This window comes from Haliaeetus albicilla, chromosome 10 (genome assembly GCF_947461875.1).
Source record: "Haliaeetus albicilla chromosome 10, bHalAlb1.1, whole genome shotgun sequence".
NCBI lineage: Eukaryota > Metazoa > Chordata > Aves > Accipitriformes > Accipitridae > Haliaeetus > Haliaeetus albicilla.
The window spans coordinates 20,604,726-20,622,800 of record NC_091492.1 but is presented as its reverse complement, the minus strand read 5'-3'; the positions used below and the strand labels follow the sequence as shown (position 1 = coordinate 20,622,800).

Sequence of the window (18,075 nt, the reverse complement as noted above, 5' to 3'; positions counted from 1 at the left end):
AGCTCTTAACTCTCTAGCTGCGTTCAGTCCATGTTTTGCCCGTCACCTCTCTCAATTACTATCCTTATCTCAAATTCCTCACACTGCCCGCATTCTCCACCAAAAAGACTGTGATGGGTTGACCCTGGCTGGACGCCAGGCGCCCACCAAAGCCGTTCTATCACTCCCCCATCCTCAGCTGGACAGGGGAGAGAAAAATATAACAAAAAGCTTGCGGGTCGAGATAAGGACAGGAGAGATCATTCACTAATTACCATCACGGGCAAAACAGACTCAGCTTAGGGAAAATTAGCTCACTTTTTATTACAAATCAGCCAGAGTAAGGTAAATGAGAAATAAAACGAAATCTCAGAACACCTTCCCTCCACCCCTCCCTTCTGCACGGGCACAACTTCACTCCCGGATTTCTCCACCAAGCCCCCCCAGCGGCACAAGGGGGACAGGGATGGGGTTTACGGTCATCACATGTTATTTTCTGCCGCTTCACCTCCTCAGGGCGAGGGCTCGTCACACTCTTCCCCTGCTCCAACGTGGGGTCCCACCCACGGGAGACAGTCCTCCACGAACTTTCTCCAACGTGGGCCATTCCCACGGGCTGCAGTTCTTCACGAACTGCTCCAGCATGGGTCCTTTCCACGGTGTGCAGTCCTTCAGGCACAGACTGCTCCAGCGTGGGTCCCCCACGGGGTCACAAGTCCTGCCAGAAAACCTGCTCCGTGGGCTCCTCTCTCCACAGATCCGCAGGTCCTGCCAGGAACCTGCTCCAGCGCAGGGTTCCCACGGGGTCACAGCCTCCTTCAGGAACCCACCTGCTCCGGCGTGGGGTCCTCCACGGGCTGCAGGTGGATATCTGCCCCACCATGGACCTCCCTGGACTGCAGGGGGACAGCCTGCCTCACCAGGGTCTTCACCACGGGCTGCAGGGGAATCTTCGCTCCGGCGCCTGGAGCATCTCCTCCCCCTCCTTCTGCACTGACCTTGGTGTCCGCAGGCTTGTTTCTCTTACATGTTCTCACTCCTCTCTCCGGTGGCTGTTTTCCGCGTCCCAACTTTTTTTTCCTTCTTAAAAATGTTATCACAGAGGCGTTACCACTATCACTGATTGGCTCGGCCTTGGCCGGCGGCGGGTCCGTCTTAGAGCCAGCTGGTATAGGCTCGCTCTCTCTCGAACACAGGGGAAGCTTCCAGCAGCTTCTTACAGGAGCCACCCCTGTAACCCCCCCCGCTACCAAAACCTTGCCACATAAAACCAATACACATTCACAAGTTACGAGATGATCATGAGATGAAACTCACCCAAGATAAAAATAAAATGTAGTTAAATCAGTCATTCATGTCTCGAAACAAAGCTGTAATTCAGTTTTTGACCATTCTTCTCAGAGTAACTTAACATTTTAGTCATGATGAAATAAGGACAGTTCAGCTGAGAAGTGCATGACTGGAAGCTTCTTCCTTCATTATGATTCCCTGTTGATGGTTTGGGAAAAAAAGTCAGAACTAAGGGGAACAATTCCAGGTGCATGTCTTTCTACAGTGTGCATGTATATATATATATGTATATCTTACATGTCCAATGGATGGGAGGGCATAAAAGGACTTTATCTGTAACTGCAAGTGCTGTTATCAGCCACTGAATTCTCTTACTGTTTCCTAGCTGTTAGAAGCAGTTATAGTTCAAGTCTGGAGTACAGGACTTTTTAGACTATAGCAGAGATGACAATTTAATCTCTTAATCCTTCTTGCTCTTTAGACTTTCTCAGAAGAAACCTGAGAAGAAATCCATCCCCATAGTGGTGGCTTTCTCCCGTTATGGTGGACTAAATGCTTCTGCTATAGCTGCCTCCAGGTAGGCTCCTCTGTCATCCTCCGCATACCCTTGCGAATGCTCCATTCTTTCCCCTGTTGCCAGCTCATTTGTTTTTATACATGCACTTCACTGTTCCCGGGAGTAGGGGTAGTTAAAGTGAAATTGGTCAGGTGCTCAGTTCAGAGCCCAGGTCTAGCTTATTTGTGGAGGATCCATGATTGTACAATTGCAGTTTTAGCAGAAAGAGGCCACTAACTCTTCTCCCTTCCCCTTTTTTTTTCTCTTGGTACAGTGCACGTGGTGTATGTGCTTGATAACTTGATTGCTTTTTGTACTTTTCTCTGCCCTTCTTTCTTCTGGAAAATAACCCTCTGACATATGCATACAGTTGAATGCTTATTGTGCCCACTTTTACTTACATACACTTCAGTAACACTTTCTGCAAGAAACTGTAGACATCTTTGGTTTTGTCATTGTTCACAAGAGAGTATAGCTTAGCTTTGGAGAAGACATTTCTTGGCATCTGTTAAAATGGGAGTGTGGAAGGATTTATAAATATGTACTCTGAAGTATAGAAGTGTGTTTTTTGTCTGAATAGTAATACATGAACTTGGCTGATTTTTTATATTATAAATAAGGGTGAAACCCTGTCAGAAAACGCCTGCATAAAGGCAGGTGGGTCTATACTTGTCATGTTAAGCTAGTTAATATCACTAAAAAGTTTAGCCAAACTTCAGGTACCTTTCAACTTTGTTTTGCTGAAAGATCGTTTTGCAGGCAGGTCTACTTGGTAAACCAAGCTGAACTTTTTAGATCATTCTCAGTTAAAATACTTTTTTCCATTACCTCACTTAGGGAAAAGTAAAGCTCTTGAAGTTAATGCTCCACCCTTTGCTCACTCAGGAATCCCAACTACAACATTAAAAAGTACATTGGAAATGACAGTGTTTGGTAAAGGCTGTCACTAGGTTATTCTCTCTTTTAAAGAGTCTGACTCATACAGATCTAGGGAAATTAATTATTTAGGCTTTGAGCTAGATCAGCGGTTGTTATACATCATATAGCTTGCATCCAGAATACGTAGAGTCTATAACGTCTTGATCTGTGTATAATTTGTGTCAGTGATACCATAGGTTTGTGTTAAGTCTTTGTGGTTTTTACTGCTCATATGAGTGATTGCTGTTTTCCAGGATGTGTGAAACAACATTAGCATATCTTAGAAAGATTGGATACACGTTACAGGATAGAAACGGCCTTTGAGTTAGTCCCACATCTGTTATTCTACACTGGCCCATTACTAAATGTTTCAAAAGGAAATGCGAAATGCTTGCAAAGAACAAATGCCAACGTGCATTTTGGGGGAGAAAGTTTCTCCAAATGACATATTAGCTAATTTGCATCCTGCAGCATAAGATTACATTCATATGTTTTCTCTCTCTTCTTTAACTTTAGCTGTTAATATTACTTATCTAAGTGCTTATCCTTTAGGCAACCTTACTAAACATCTTAATTGTCTTAACATCTTGTTGAGTGAGTTCTGTATCTTAGCTTTGTATATTAAAAAAAAATCCTCTAGTGTTTTAAGTTTGGTGTCTAGTTATTTCACTTGCTGTTTGGCTTTGGCAATCAGCAGTCCAGGTTTAAATCATCCTTTAAAATATTACAACAATCGCCTATTAGGATTTTCATCTTGTCCTCATTCTTACTTGTTCTGGAGAAGTTGTCTTAATTTGTTCACTGGATCATTATGATTTACATTCTGCTTTGGGAGACCAGGTTTCTCAGAGCTGCATTTAGATCCAATAAGAATCTGAGAGAAGCAAAGTGGGTTCTAGTAATTATTTATTCTTGAGCAGCAGAAATCTTTTATATACAATAATGTAAATTATTATTTGCTTATGCAGTTTCAATTGACTGAAAATGGGTAAAGCCATGGTATGCAGAACACATTTCTTATGGCATGGTCTTTTGCTAAATTGATGTTCTGATTCCAGCATGAAATAGAATTCATACATGGATAAGTTCTTTGATACTTCCCTCGTGTTAATTTTTATAATTTCTGTGGGAATCTGTGTGTGTGCATTTTTCCGCCCCTGTGTTGAAGCTCCATTTTGAGGGAAGCTATGCTAATACATATAAACTAAAGGAGCTCAGGAGGAGAGGTGCTTTAGTAAGAATCAGGGTGACTAACACAGTTGATGCATTGACTTTGAACCTTTTGGCAAGGTTCCCATTGAAGTGATTGTAAGCTATTGCATTGTCCCTTAGCAGCAGGAAATCCTATCTGCCTTTGCTGAGGCTCAACTAAATTACACAAAAGGATGGAATAAATTTTGCTTTTTAGTGTAGATGATAGTATACAGCTAAGCAGAGTTGGATTCTGAACCTTAGCCTGGATAACGTGCTGAACAAAGCATTTTGTCAACCCAGACAAAGAACAGGAAACTTTAACTAGCCAAGCTTTGTTTTATGTCAGTAAATTTTTCTGCATTTTATGGTTTAAAGATTGATGTTATATGCAGGGTTTTGCCTCATGAAAATCAATCACTCATTTCACAAAAAAAAAAAAATCTGTATTAAGTCATTTAGGCTTTTTTGACTTACAAAAACATTCAGAAAATGGATCATAATGCACTGCTCTTGGTGATCTTGTTCCTGGAGTAATTAAATAAAAATTTGACCACTGTTAAATCCAGATAACTTTATAAGCTACAAACAAAGGCCAGTTCTGAATGTTAATGCACTTTGGCTGAACTCGTTAGCTCATAAATGTTATGATGAAGACCAGTAGTTTAAAGGGAAGGTCAAGGGGGAGGTGTTTCAAAATACTAAAATATTAAAAACTGAAGAAAATTTTTGTAAAGGAAAAGACAGACCCGCACAAAGCTGTACTAGAATATATGCTTTTTATGTCTGAGGATCTTGAAATTGATAAAAGCAAGAGAGAGCTAAGAAGGTGATTTAGAGAAAGGTTCCTAATAAGGTTTAGATTACTGCTACCTGCTGAGTTGTAAAATGTTCTAATACCCACAAAATCTTTGTGGTTTGTTTGAATACCACTTATACATAAGTATGTACCTTTCTGTTTTTATAAATAATGATCTCGTGCTGTCTAATGTACACATGATCCTTTTGCTACCATGACTGTTAGTTTGCTTCTGTAAAAGAAATCGTGGAAGTAATTTAGCTAGCAGTAGGTAGAATTGGGATAGGAAGGCTTCCATCCACATCCTCTGAACACAGCATGAGCGGATTTCTGCTTAACTCCAAACATGCTAATGTTCAGACATGTACAGTGCTCAGACTGAGATGGGATTTAGAATAGCTGTCAGTATTCATGTAATAAATTTCTTGGTTTTTCAAACATTTCGTCTGATATTCTAAGTCTCTCTGCCTTTTTTTCATCCAGGAGGCTGAACAGAATTGACCAGGATAGTATCTTGCAAATTAATACCCATTTTCATTATAGGTCCCAGATCACTGGCAATTGACTACTCTTACCACTTGCTGTGAAACTTTGATGCTCCTGGCTTCTTGGTTTCAGAGCCTTATCGTGGAAGGTCACCACAGTTTGCCTGTAGTATTGTCTAGCAACATTAACAAATGACTGCTAGTAAGATACTTGCTCTGTCATTTGCCATGTTGTGAGAGTAGAGCCCAGAGGCCCTGCTCGTGGAGCTAAAGGAAAAAAAAGATGTTGCTTAGGAAATTTAAAAAGAAGGAAAATAAAATAGATTCCCAATGTCTATAAACAGTAGGCATGATGGTGGCTATGTTTATCATCTGCAATATAGCACTTCCATTGTTAGATACATAATATTTTTGTCCTTTATTCTCTGTAGTCACTATGTTACACTTGAGTTCTGTAGTTCAGTTAGATAAAATATATCAGGATTGGTGAGAAAATTCTAAAAACATTTTGTTTTCCTTTGTGAGCATTATTTTTGTGAGCAGAAGATGTGAGTTCAGGTGCTTGGCTGAAGAAGTTTGTGCTTATTTAGAATCCATGAATAAATAAAAAAGCTGTGTGCTTCTTTGTGCTGCGTTATGGATTGTCCTTACTATATTACTATTTTTCCATACCAACTTACTACAAAAGCTTTGATGTCATTGTTTTACGTATACTTTGTTGCAGATATTTTCATGTTTCCTTTTTCTTTTCCCTTTCATCAGACGTTTGCTGACCAGGTATTTGGTATCTTCAGCTGGACAATTCCCATTGCAGTAGCCTTTTCTTGTTTTGGTGGACTTAATGCTTCAATTCTAGCATCATCAAGGTAGTGCATATCACTTTCTGTTTGACAAATGTTCTTAAGTATTTTTACATGTGACTGTTATGCTCATCTATTATGAGAGTGGCAAAAATACTTTTGTAATCAAACCTATAGTGAATAGCCACAATAAAATTACAGACCTAAATAAACCTCTGTGTGTGTGTACATACACCCTTAACGCTGCCTTACTTCCCTAAAGCATTCCTAACTGTATGCAGGGTACAATTAAAGATCAAATGAATGTTGTCTGTGTGGTGAGTCGTCAGGCCTTCTGGTTATTTGGATTGAATGTTCTTCCATTTTACTTGATACAATAATTCTAGCAAGTTCTTTTCAGATATATTTACTGAAAACTTACTGACTTTTTAAAATCAGTATCTTTAAGGGTTTTTTCAAGTAAAAAGTTTTAAAAGTTGTTATTGCTATTAAGCTGCAGTCAGAAAACTTAGGATACAGTATAGAAGCTTTCCTCTGAGCACTGATTGTGGATTTGTCTAGTGAAAGTTTTAAATAGATTTATTCAGGCATTTTAAGATCCTTCCTGTCCATTGAATGTATGCACAATGCCTCTATACTGAGAACAAATATGAACATGATCTGGTGAAGTAGTCAATATAGAACAATTTGCAGTTGATAATAAAATAATGTGTGTTTGTTTTTTGAGCATGTGGTTGAGTGACCTCTTTTTAGAGACCTGGCAATCTCTTCTGGTTGGCATTAAAACTGTTCTGCTATAAGCTGGAATGTTTTCAGCGTTAGCTTTTAGAATTTTTAGAACAATAGAAATTTATTTCAGTTACTGTAGATGTTTTCTGTTTTACCTGGAGGATTGTTTTTTAAAAATGGATGTTAACAGCATGTTTCTAAAAGCTTATATATCTTTTAATGGTTGTTGTGCAGTACATCTTTATATGAAGCGTTGAATCCATGTTCCAGTTTAAAGGATAGAAATTCAGTGGTGTAAATACTTATTTTGGCTGGTATTGTTCTTTTTCTGTAATACATTCTCTCTCACCTGTGGCCTCCACATCTGTTTCCTGACTATTTTTTTTTCCCCAGGCTATTTTTTGTAGGATCTCGAGAAGGTCACCTTCCTGATCTGTTGTCTATGATCCACATAGGGAGGTTCACACCTGTGCCAGCACTGCTCTTCAACGTAAGTTATTATTATTTCTCTTTTCAGCTCTTCAGAACTGACTATATGAATTATTTAGAGGAAAGCTTTAAAAAAATCACAAGAGAGTGCTTCAGATTTGCTGTGATCACAGTGATTTCTGAGAGTGATTTTTGAGGCATAAAATCATGCCAAACACCAAGGAGTATAAGGTGTTACTTTAAGGCAAAAGCAGCATAAACAATATGTTTCAAACTTCTGCTATTCATCTCTCTTATTCTTTTCTGACAGTGTGCTATGACCCTTATTTACCTGGCTGTGGAAGATGTCTTCAAGCTTATTAATTACTTCAGTTTCAGTTACTGGTTTTTTGTTGGTCTGTCTATTGCTGGGCAATTATATCTACGTTGGAAGGAACCAGATCGACCCAGGCCTCTTAAGGTAATACTTATTAAAGAATTGTTTAAAATTCCACATATTGTAAAAGTACCATCTAAAATCTCGACCATATGTATTATGTCTAAAGGTTACAAATTGATTAGGACATAAAACATGGCTTCCGTTTCATATTGTACCATGAAAGCTAGCTTGTCTGCTCTATAATAAGTGATTGTTGTAATAGTATGTTCTTTTATTGTACGTTAGTTCAATCAGTATCCCTTCTCTCTGTCAACTGGAGAATGTCTCAATAGGCTAACATAGTAGTTAGCCTTTTTTCTTGGATTAGAAATCTCTAATTAGGAATGCTTAATTAATTCTGTTGATGTGGACCACATTTAGTGCTGATGGTATTTCAGTTCAATATCTGATCCTCTTATCATCTTCTCATACTTTGCTACTCTACATGAAAAAGTCATTCTTGTTTCCTGAGTTTCATTGGATTTGTCGAAAAAACACTTCATGCTGGTATACAATTTCTTTCAACACAGCAGAATTACCATAGTTGATTACTTTTGCAATTTTTAGCAGCAGTTCTGTTCAAGAGTAATTCTGCAATTTGCTTATGGTTCCAAATAGCCAGATGTATAAGAGGAAGAGCAGATAATTTCACAAAGTGGGCTTGAGAGGGAGAAGTTTCCAAACATCACCAAAATGTTTGTAACTGTAGAGAACGAGTATTTCAATAACATTCTGTTCTGGTTTTCTGTCTGCAGCTGAGTGTGGCTTTCCCAATAATATTCTGTATATGTACAGTATTTCTGGTGGTAGTGCCACTCTATAGTGACACTATAAATTCATTGATTGGAATCGCCATTGCTCTATCTGGAATTCCAGTCTTTTTCTTGGGAGTCTATTTACCTGCATCAAGGAGACCTCAGTTTATCAACAAGATTTTAGGTAAGTTTCTTTGTAGATGGAGATGATGTTAGGACAGCGGAAAATTAAATAAGTGAATCTCGGTATGTTGATGAAAAGGGTTATGGTCAGCTGACCCCAGCCAGCAGCTAAGTACCCACAGAGCTGCTCTCTCACCAGCACCCCCAGCAGGATGAGGGAGAGAATAGGAAGAACAAAGGTGAGAAGATTCGTTGGTCAAGATAAAGACAGTTTAGTAAGTGAAGGAAAGAGGGGGAAAAAAACCCACTGCTGCAAAGGCAATCACTTACCACCTCCCACAAGCAGACTGATGCGCACCCAGTCTCCAAGAAACAGCCACCTTGGAAGACACGCTTACACATGCACGCACTTCTTCTGCTACCCGTTTTTATTGCTGAGCATGACATTATATGGCATGAAATATCCCTTTGCCTAGTTTGGGTCAGCTGTTCTGGCCATCTCCCCTCTGAACTTCCTGCCCATCCCCATCCTGCTGGTTGCAAGGAGAGCAGAGTGGGAAGAAAAAAACCCCAGCCTTGATACTATGCAAACACTGTTCAGCAATAGCCAAAACATCAGTGTAACACACCAACCCTGTTTGAGCCACAAATCCAAAACACAGCACCATATGGGCTGCTATGAAGAATGGTAACTGCATCCCAGCCAGACCCAGTAAAGAGCTATATCAATTTTATACATATGTTTTTACACCCAGATTTTATTTACTGTATATTTAAAAGACCATCCACTTTCTACAGATTTTGTCCTCAGTTTTTATACATTTCTCTTTAATCAAGCACATGAAAAATCTTTTTCTTAAGCAAGGTTGATGACTGTAAAAGGGCTGGACATTCTTGGTAATGCAAGCTAACTGTCTTGCTTTACTGAATCAGTTGTTTGAAGATGGATAGATTTTATGTCAGTCACAGATGGAATTTTGCCTTCTATTAAATTGCTGCAGTTAAATTATACATTTTTCTTCAGCAGTGCACTATTGTCATGTATGTGAGAAAACCATGATAAGGGATGTGGAAAGGAAGGTTTATGGCATAATCTTAGAATGTACCAGGATGTGATGCTGCAGCTGCTAGTGAATATGTGAATACTCAGTAATCTTGTCACTTTGCTGTGTGCTATTTATTTTTTTTATTCTACATATTTACACTCTTAATTACAGAGAAAAAAGATTTTACTTCAGTTACTTGGCAGGATACCTAAAAGAAAAAACACCCTAGGATATCAACAAAAGTTTTAAACATTATCTGTTTAAAAAAAATGAGTGGAAGACACTTTTTGTATTAACTTTTATCATTTGTTTCCCTTAAGAGAAGGGGAGCCTTAAGAGAAGAGGCAGCATTCTTGACAACTAACTTTCATTAGTCAGATGCATGTTGTGTAATTAGAGTTGAGATTAGGTGGCTATTCTTCTGATTTATCTCCAATTTCCTATGCAGGTGCAGTCACACGAAACATGCAGCTGCTCTGTTACTGTGTTTTAACAGAGATGGACACAAATGAAGAAAAGAAGTTATAAATCAAATCCAACTAAATTTCAAAGCCATTACAAGAAACAGGAGGGAGGATAAAGCAATTATGACAACAAAAGGGAAGAGATGGAACTGGAAAAAACAAGAAAACGGTTTCCAGTGGTCTTTCAGAAACACTGAAAAAGTACTTACTTGCAGTCGGATTCCCATGTAGATTGTGCCCTCGCATCACCCTCCTAAACTGTGGCATATTTTCGGGGCATGTTTTCATTGGATAATGATTACCTACTCATTTCAGGCACACAAGCTATGCGTCAATACTGTTCCTTCTTCAGAATTGGTATTAAAATGGTAAGAGCTAATGGATCAAATTAGATTTCTGCAGAACCAGGCGGTGAAGTAATGCATTTTTAAGTTAGACTGAAAACCATTTTAACTCAAAAGACCAAAAGTCATTTCCAGCTTAATTCTGATGGATGTTTGCATGAAATGATTTGCTGTGCTATCAGTTCTTATCCCAGAAGACAACTGGTCACAACGAACTACCTAATTTGTCATTATTAGCAGAAGAATGAATAAAGGTGTGCTACATTATTTAAAGACTGAACCAACCTTTCTCCCTTAAAGATAAAGATATTTTATTCCATACGCTGTGTGGAAATGTGGTATCTGACTGTGGCAAGGATTTAATCAACAAAGCACCCTGGCACTAAAGATTTGATTAACATTTGATGATTCTTTACTGTTAGCTTGTTAGTACATGGTCAACTTCTGATAGGCTTTATGAAACTTCCAAAATTAAAATGTTCAGTTTGAAGCTTGTAAGCATTTGTTTCTGAACTATTTCAGGGAACACACTAGCAGTGTTACCTCAACAGTCAGAAAATTCCCTTTCTAAATTTCAGTGCTGTTCACTAGAAAATGACCATCCAAAAACTCAGAGAACAAACCACTTTCTTTTTTTCTTCTATAGCAAAAGTTCTGTGGCAGCAACTGTATCTTGAAAGCTAAGTAGCAGGGAGAGAAAATAGGAATTAGTACTATTTGTAATTCTAAAGCTGTAAGCCTAACATCAGGACACTTTGATACTGAATTTTGGTGCAACAAAAGGTAATATGAAGCCAGCCTGTTCGGCTAGCAGAATGAGATATACTTCAAAAACATACCTGGAATTTTTATCTTAGTTCAGAATGTTTACCTCAGTTGACCTGAGTTTGTCGACAGGTGCGGGTTTTTTGTGCTTTTAAGTTGAACTAAATCTTGTAATCACAAGATTATGGCTGAAGCGATGCACACTTCAAATGCTGCACCACATTTGTAGCAGCCACTTGAATAATAGTGAGAATATTTGGATTCTTGCACTGACTCCCTGACCCAGGTTATCCATCTTAAACAAAAAGCTATATGTAATGGCAAATGGTAGTAGATGGTGAAGATTAACATAAAATGGAGCCTTGGGCTACTTTTATGAAGCAGCATTGGGATTTAAGATAGTTAATGCTAGCTGAGGAACTCTGTGCACAGTTGGCATGTAAACATAGAGGGTCTTTTCAGTATTTAATGAAAATTAGCATTTAGCTATTATAATACAGCTTTTTAATCTTGCATATGATTAGAATGAATTCACCATCTAAATTGAGACATCTGTCCAGTGGGCAAACATAGCTTTAACAGGCTAGGGTTGTGGTATAGGTTAACAGCCAAATTAACCTTTCTGTGAAATGAAGGAAAAAAACCATTTTTCCTCCACTACCTTGACATCATCAGCCAGAACTAACTGACCTAAAGTCACTGCTGCAACCTACAGCACATGAATGACACTGACCTAACACCCTATTAGCTATTTTTTACAGACTCAAGTGGGAGAGTGCTGCAATACTTTGTGTGTCCAAACAGGCAAGATTAAATAATTGTTTTAAAGATGAATGAATGCAAGTTAAAATGATGAGATGGCTTCAGCTGTATCAACTCATATGATCTTTAAATGAGTAAAGAAAACTTAGCCAAAAATTCTTTATTTACATTTTAAATGCACATATATTGTTCTGCTCCCATAGTAAAATTACTATTGTAGAGTGATCCAGCAATAAAGTGGACAGTTCAAGGCATTTAAATGCTCAAACACTCATAAAGAAAGTAACTTGAAACTTAGGAACAAATACAGTAGAAAGCACTGGGACAGACTGCCTTTTTCTAGGACTTCCACTTGCTATCACAGCAGACATGTTGATCTTCTTGTGAAACCTGACACATTAGTCATGACCAGAAGGGCTGCTGCCAACAGCACCTCCATATATAATGTGGAGGTACTGTCAGTACAGATAGAAATGCTTGGCCATGCAGCTTTTTTAATTTAAAAAAAAAAAAAATCCTTAAGAAGCTCAGCATCACAGAATGGGCAGAAAAATCTATTTTAAAGCATGTAGTATCCTTTACTTGGAATGAAAATTTGTCTTGTCAAGTGGCCATATTCATACCCCTCTGTTTAATACCTACCAGCTGAAGTTGGCTGCTCAGATAGTAACAGCGCAGATGATAGACATTTTCCCATTTACTGGAATCCCAATCTAGTACCTAATACTCAAGCCTAGTCAGTAAGCATTAGGGTGAACTGTGCTAGTCACCAACAGTTTCAGAAGACAGACAGGCAAAAATTTAGCTTAAAGCTCATCCATGTAAAGATTGGTTTCCTACTGTCCCAATGAGCACAACTTTTACCAAAAAGTGGTTTTCCAGGGTTTTTTTGTGGTTTGGTTTTTTTTTTCCAGTTCAACATTCTTATGAATAGCCATCAGCAGTTGTCTAGATTTTCAGTTCTACTACAACAGTAGAATTTCATCTTCAGTGTGCATTTCATCTTCAAAAAAGGGCTGTTAGTCAGAATCCAAATCCTGGATCTCATCATATCCAAATTCCTGTAGAACCTCCTGTCGGTATTTGTTCCATGTTCTTCTTCTGTAACATTGGTCCTCATCACTGAAACTCTCTTCAGACTCTGAAGAGAGAGCATCAACACTTTTAAATTATCCCTTCTTTTTAGTTAAACAATTACATTCATCAGATTATTTTAAGCTTCTTGAGTAACTAACAAATACAAAGTCTAAACAACTTCTCTGTTAGGTGAGGTTTGAATTGTGCTTGGAGTGCACTGGGATGGGGAGTTCAGAAAGCACAGGCAGTGTTTCACAAGCACATGGAGCCAGTCACCTATTCCTTCTCAAAACAAGCAATCCTTTGCAATTGCAGCAGCCTGAAATAGAGTTCTTAATTTTGACTTTGCAAAAACACTAAGATCCTTTGTAGTTCCAAGAAAGATGATCCTTTTCTAAGCAGATTTAACCCATTATAAGAGCAGAACACTACCCCAGTAGTGCTCAATTAGTTGCTTTTTTAGAAATGGCATGTAAAAAGGATGAGATTTATATGTGCACAGCATGAAAACAAACAGTATTTATGACAGGCATACCTTTTTCTCCATCACCATCTTCCTCGGGTAAGAATTCGTCTTCATCAGGATAATCATTACGCCAGTTATTTTCATCATTTTCATCATCTTCATCTTCATATATTTCCTCTGGAACATGATCATCATCTACCTGCATGTCAACACAAAACATAACATTCACTGTAAATACAGACACTTGGCATTAAGCGGTTTTTCATCTACCTATACAATACTACACAGATCACACAGAGCCAAGAGATATTTATCTACTTCCTGCATAAATAATTCTGCAGTTGCACAAAGCAAACTGCAGAAAGATTTGTGTTGTCAGTATATTCACCATAACATAGTGATCTGCTTTAGGTGAAAAATCAGTTAAGTCATGCATTTACATGTTCCACTTCAGCATTTAAATGCTAAGGTTAATGTCTAAATTAATACTGCTCACTTCAGCAGTAGTGTAATAGATCAAGGAAAAGAAAAAGTAGCTTCAGGTTCCCAATATGCAAGTCTATTCATCACAGTACCGATACAATGAAAGACAAAAGCTTACATTTAACTTCCTAACTCCACAGTCACTGAAGGACAGTTCTACTACAAGAAAGTATCTTGTATTAAGATTAAAGTCAAGTCCTCAAATATTGAAAAAGGTGTGTGTCCCCTTGCTCCTTCTTTCACTCAACTGTATTTACAACTACATTTTAATTGCTGCCTTCTAATCACAAATAAGATGTGAATTACTTAAGTTTACATTTGTGTGCCAAAATTTATTTGGCAATTTGAAGCCAGACAAATTCTTCTGAGTACCCGAGCACTATCCCTTTAGTTTTCATTGTCATATCATAATTTGTTTGAATCAACAGTAACCTGCAGAACACAGGACTGGCAGTTACAAAAAGCCTAACACAGAAGTCACTGTGTATACATGTAGTAACTCAAAGGATCCTTCTTGGCATGGCAACTTTTGATGATAGGACTTTAAGCATGTTTATTTGTGACCTTTCTATTTAAGAAAGATCTGTTTTCCCACACCCTTACCAGTTCATATTCTTCTCTATAGGGCTGTACAGAAAGGATATTTTGGATCCAACCAGGGGCTGATGTTTCCATATAGTAGATGTCATAAACATACTCATCTTCTTTCTCATGGTGTTCTTCTTTACCATCTTCAGAAACATTTAAACGCTCACGTATCATCTCTACTGCATTGCAGAGAATCACATCTGGATCAGTCTTCTGCTGAGGAAAAAACAAAATATTAAAAAAAAAAGCATATTTCCACTGAAGCCATGCACACGAAGTTTTAGTTACAGCCAACAGTTTTCTTTGTGGACAGTAGCCAACACCTAGCTAAGGATGACATTCTGCAATCTTAGACCGAAAGACTTTCCCGTTGGAATGCTGATACTTGGAACATTAGCAATCTAGAACAGAAAGACGCCAAAGAATTTTCCGATTACCATAGTACTGTGCTGCCACGCCTTGTGTCAGATAATGGGAGAAAACTTCTGGGACAAGTTCATTAGAAACTATTGAAGGGGGTATGACTATCCTGTACAACTGTTCATCTGTTTCTGATGACATGTTTGTTGAAAAGACAAGTTTTAAGACAGCCTGTGCTTTGTAGAGCGTTACACTTGCAACACTGCAGGAAAGACATGCATACAGTACCATGGATAATATGCAAGCAGACTACAGTATACAAAGCGTGCAGAAGAAACAATGAAAATATGACAGATTAACAGGAAAAGGCTGACAGGCCCTACAGATACACTTTTTATTTCCTTTGTTTCCTCACTTCAACATTAACACAAGAAGAAATTTCTTCAGGCTTTCTCCTTCCTAATAAAATGTATTTATTTGCTTTAGTGACCTGCACTTGAAGGTCTACACAGGCAGGTTTTTGCTGCCAGTTTTTCTCTGCTAGAGCTTTTCAGAATATCTTGTCCAATCCACAGTGGTGTCTCCCAAACTACTCAAGTAATTCTGAGGAACAGCTACACACTAGCCTTTCATTCACTTCTGAATACTTACAGAATGAAAAACAAAGCTTACTCCTTGCTTTCAACGGTTACTACTAGCTCTAAAAGAGTAAGGGGAAAATTCTGATGCTACCTCAGTTTCATTTCTGTTCTTCTAATCAGCAGAGTGATAGGTAACAGTTAACAGATCTCAAACATCTGTTTGAGCTACTTGCTTAATACAAAGCAAGAGTTCATATTAAAGTTTGAGAGCAAAGCCCTGAAATAACCTACAAAAAACACTGAAGAATGACAGCTGGTTGGGCTCTTCCTCACCTGGGTATCTTCTTTAACATGAAGCATTGAAGTTTTCCTCAGAGCTGTGATGGGCTGCATAAGTAAAGCATCCACCTGTACTTACATACCGTGAAGGAACTACTAAAGAAAGCATACACCACCCTCTTACCTTCTTTTCCATATGGTTACGAGTCTCTAATACAAAATCTTCTTAACACTCTGTCTGCAGGGCAACCCTACACAGAAGGCAGAGCTTCTTCATACTTAAAACCATGCTAGCTACTGAGCAGATGCTCCTCCAACTGAAAACACATGTAACTCATAATACCAATGAAAACAGGATGTAGGGGCTTAAGCAGCCTGCCAAACACCTAGAGTTCTGCTAAAAACAAAATATACAGTAAAACCTTATATGGGAATAATGAGAAGGGGAGGCTCTAAAATATCTTTTCCTTTAATGAATCTTGCCTACAAGTGACACTCCTAGGCATCTTGGTAGATGAGAAGACATTGAATTAGATTTTTTTCTTTTCTAGTTAGAGAAGTTAATAAAAAAACCTCAGAGATCCACCTGACAGATGAACATGAGAATTTATACATCAGAACATGGCACAGAAAAAACGGGGTGGTACAAGCCCTTCCTGTAGCAGCCAACTCCACACAGCTGTCTGTCTCAACGTCAGTGCACTTAAGAGTCGTCATGAAAGTTACTCCCTGTACAATATTCCAACTTGCAAATATCTAGTTAAAGCTCCTATTAAATAGTGGAATACTTACAATGCAAAAAAACTTCCACAGCAGTCAGTCTGCCCACATGTACCAGTCAACAGTGATATCAAAGTACTTCAATTACACTAAGTTCGTTTGCTGACCTGTGGGTTTGCAGCAATTACACTGGAGTCTCCCACCACCTCTTCTTCTTGTTCAATATCAAACAACTGGAATTTCCCACAGCAGTCCGACTGCTTATCAACAGCACCACTCTCCTTTTGTGAAGCATCTTCCGTTGCTTCAGAGTCTGATCTATCACCATCAATCGATGCCTCGCCATTTATGACAGGTGCAACTGTTTCAGTACAGTTAGGTCGATGGCTGGCTATCACACGATAACGGTTTTCCTTCCTTCTCACTTGCTTGGAAGAGCGGAGTTCCTGTATGATTCGCTGAGTGCTTCCTAAAGCGGGTTGCAGACTTTGAGCTGCTTTGTCTCGAGTGATCACTTCTTGAACATATTTTTGAACTGGTTCATTCTGGGTAGAGGAACAAAAAGAAGGAGGAATATAATGACACCATCAACATAGTAAGCCACACTCCTTTCTAGAAGTGATTCGTAACTGCTATTACTGGTGCTTCCTATTTGAGGACTGCGGTACCAACGTTCCTAACAACATTCAAGTAGCTTCTACTACTGCTTTAAGCAACACAACTATCATCATATTCTCTTGATATGGGGGAAAAAAAAGTGTAAGATATTTGTAAATTTTAAGACTGTTTCAATTTGATTTTTAAACAATATACTTTGTGGTACAGAATAACCCTCCAAAAAAACCACATGCCTTTGGAAGACTGTGATGGTCCTAAATTTAAGGCATAATATCCTTTACAGTCTCCTATAAAGGCCAGTTCCCAGAAACAACCACTTCTATTCAACATAAAAGGCTGTACAGTGGATGGAAGTTAGCCTTGTAGGGCTGATGAGCTTCAGCACCTCAAACAGCAGAAACTGAGGCTTCGCTTACTATTCTGTGGTAAGTACAGAAAGGTCAGTGTTGAACCCAGCTCTTCCCGGTGGTCACTGCGTGCTACGTTCCTTTTAACAGCCTGCTCTGCTCGCGGGTACGCTGCTGCTGCGCAACCGGCCGGTCAGAGAGTAGGGGAGGGGAGGCCGCCGTGCCCTTCTGGAGCGGCACAGGACGGCACCTCGCATCGAGACGCTGCTCTCCCGGCTACGAGCAAGGCCTTCGCAGCCAGGGGGGATCCGCAAAGAGGCGCGCGGAGCGCCACCGTCAACCAGGAGAGAGCGGGCTGCTGGCCAAAGCCCCTGCGGGAGCACGACGAAGCGCCCCGGCCGCATCAAACCGCTCCCGCCCCCGCCCCCGCCCGCCTGAGGCGCGGCCCCGGCCTACCCCGACACCGGCCGCGGTACCTTGGAGGACACGGTCGCCACCAGCTTGAAGAGGCTCCTCTCCACCGGCTGGGCGCCGCCGCACTCCGTGCGCAGCCGCTTGCAGGCGAGCAGCAGGGCCTCGGCCGGCTCCGTCCCGCCGCGCTTCCGCTTGACGCGCAGCACCGCCGCCGCCTCCATGGCGCCCGCGCGGCACGGCGGGAAGGGGCGGGCACGGCCGGCGGCTCGCCTGCCCCCCCCGCCCTGCC

At 39.7% G+C, this 18,075-nt stretch overlaps 2 protein-coding genes across 3 annotated transcripts in view; one reads left to right on the top strand and one right to left on the bottom strand.

Moving 5' to 3' along the window:
* SLC7A6 (solute carrier family 7 member 6) overlaps positions 1-10,593 on the top strand; it is a 33,026-nt gene extending 22,433 nt beyond the window's left edge. The window contains exons 6-10 of the mRNA XM_069793721.1: positions 5,981-6,084; positions 7,141-7,237; positions 7,487-7,636; positions 8,350-8,533; positions 9,967-10,593. Coding sequence (XP_069649822.1) covers positions 5,981-6,084; positions 7,141-7,237; positions 7,487-7,636; positions 8,350-8,533; positions 9,967-10,046 — 615 coding nt within the window. The 3' untranslated portion in view covers positions 10,047-10,593. The remainder of the gene's footprint in view (positions 1-5,980; positions 6,085-7,140; positions 7,238-7,486; positions 7,637-8,349; positions 8,534-9,966) is intronic.
* Positions 10,594-11,998: 1,405 nt separating this feature from the next.
* Positions 11,999-18,052, bottom strand: SLC7A6OS (solute carrier family 7 member 6 opposite strand). 2 transcript variants are annotated; one of them, XM_069793722.1, is made up of 5 exons: positions 17,849-18,052; positions 16,575-16,952; positions 14,483-14,683; positions 13,466-13,595; positions 11,999-12,994 (listed from the first exon to the last, which is right to left on the bottom strand). In XM_069793722.1, exons 1-5 carry the CDS (start codon positions 18,005-18,007, stop codon positions 12,873-12,875), a joined length of 990 nt encoding a protein of 329 aa, XP_069649823.1. In that variant the 5' UTR covers positions 18,008-18,052; the 3' UTR covers positions 11,999-12,872. The 2 variants fall into 2 exon arrangements, with proteins under 2 accessions (XP_069649823.1, XP_069649824.1); XM_069793723.1 differs by having other exon boundaries at positions 14,483-14,680; positions 17,849-18,050.
* Between the last annotated feature and the right edge of the window lie 23 nt (positions 18,053-18,075).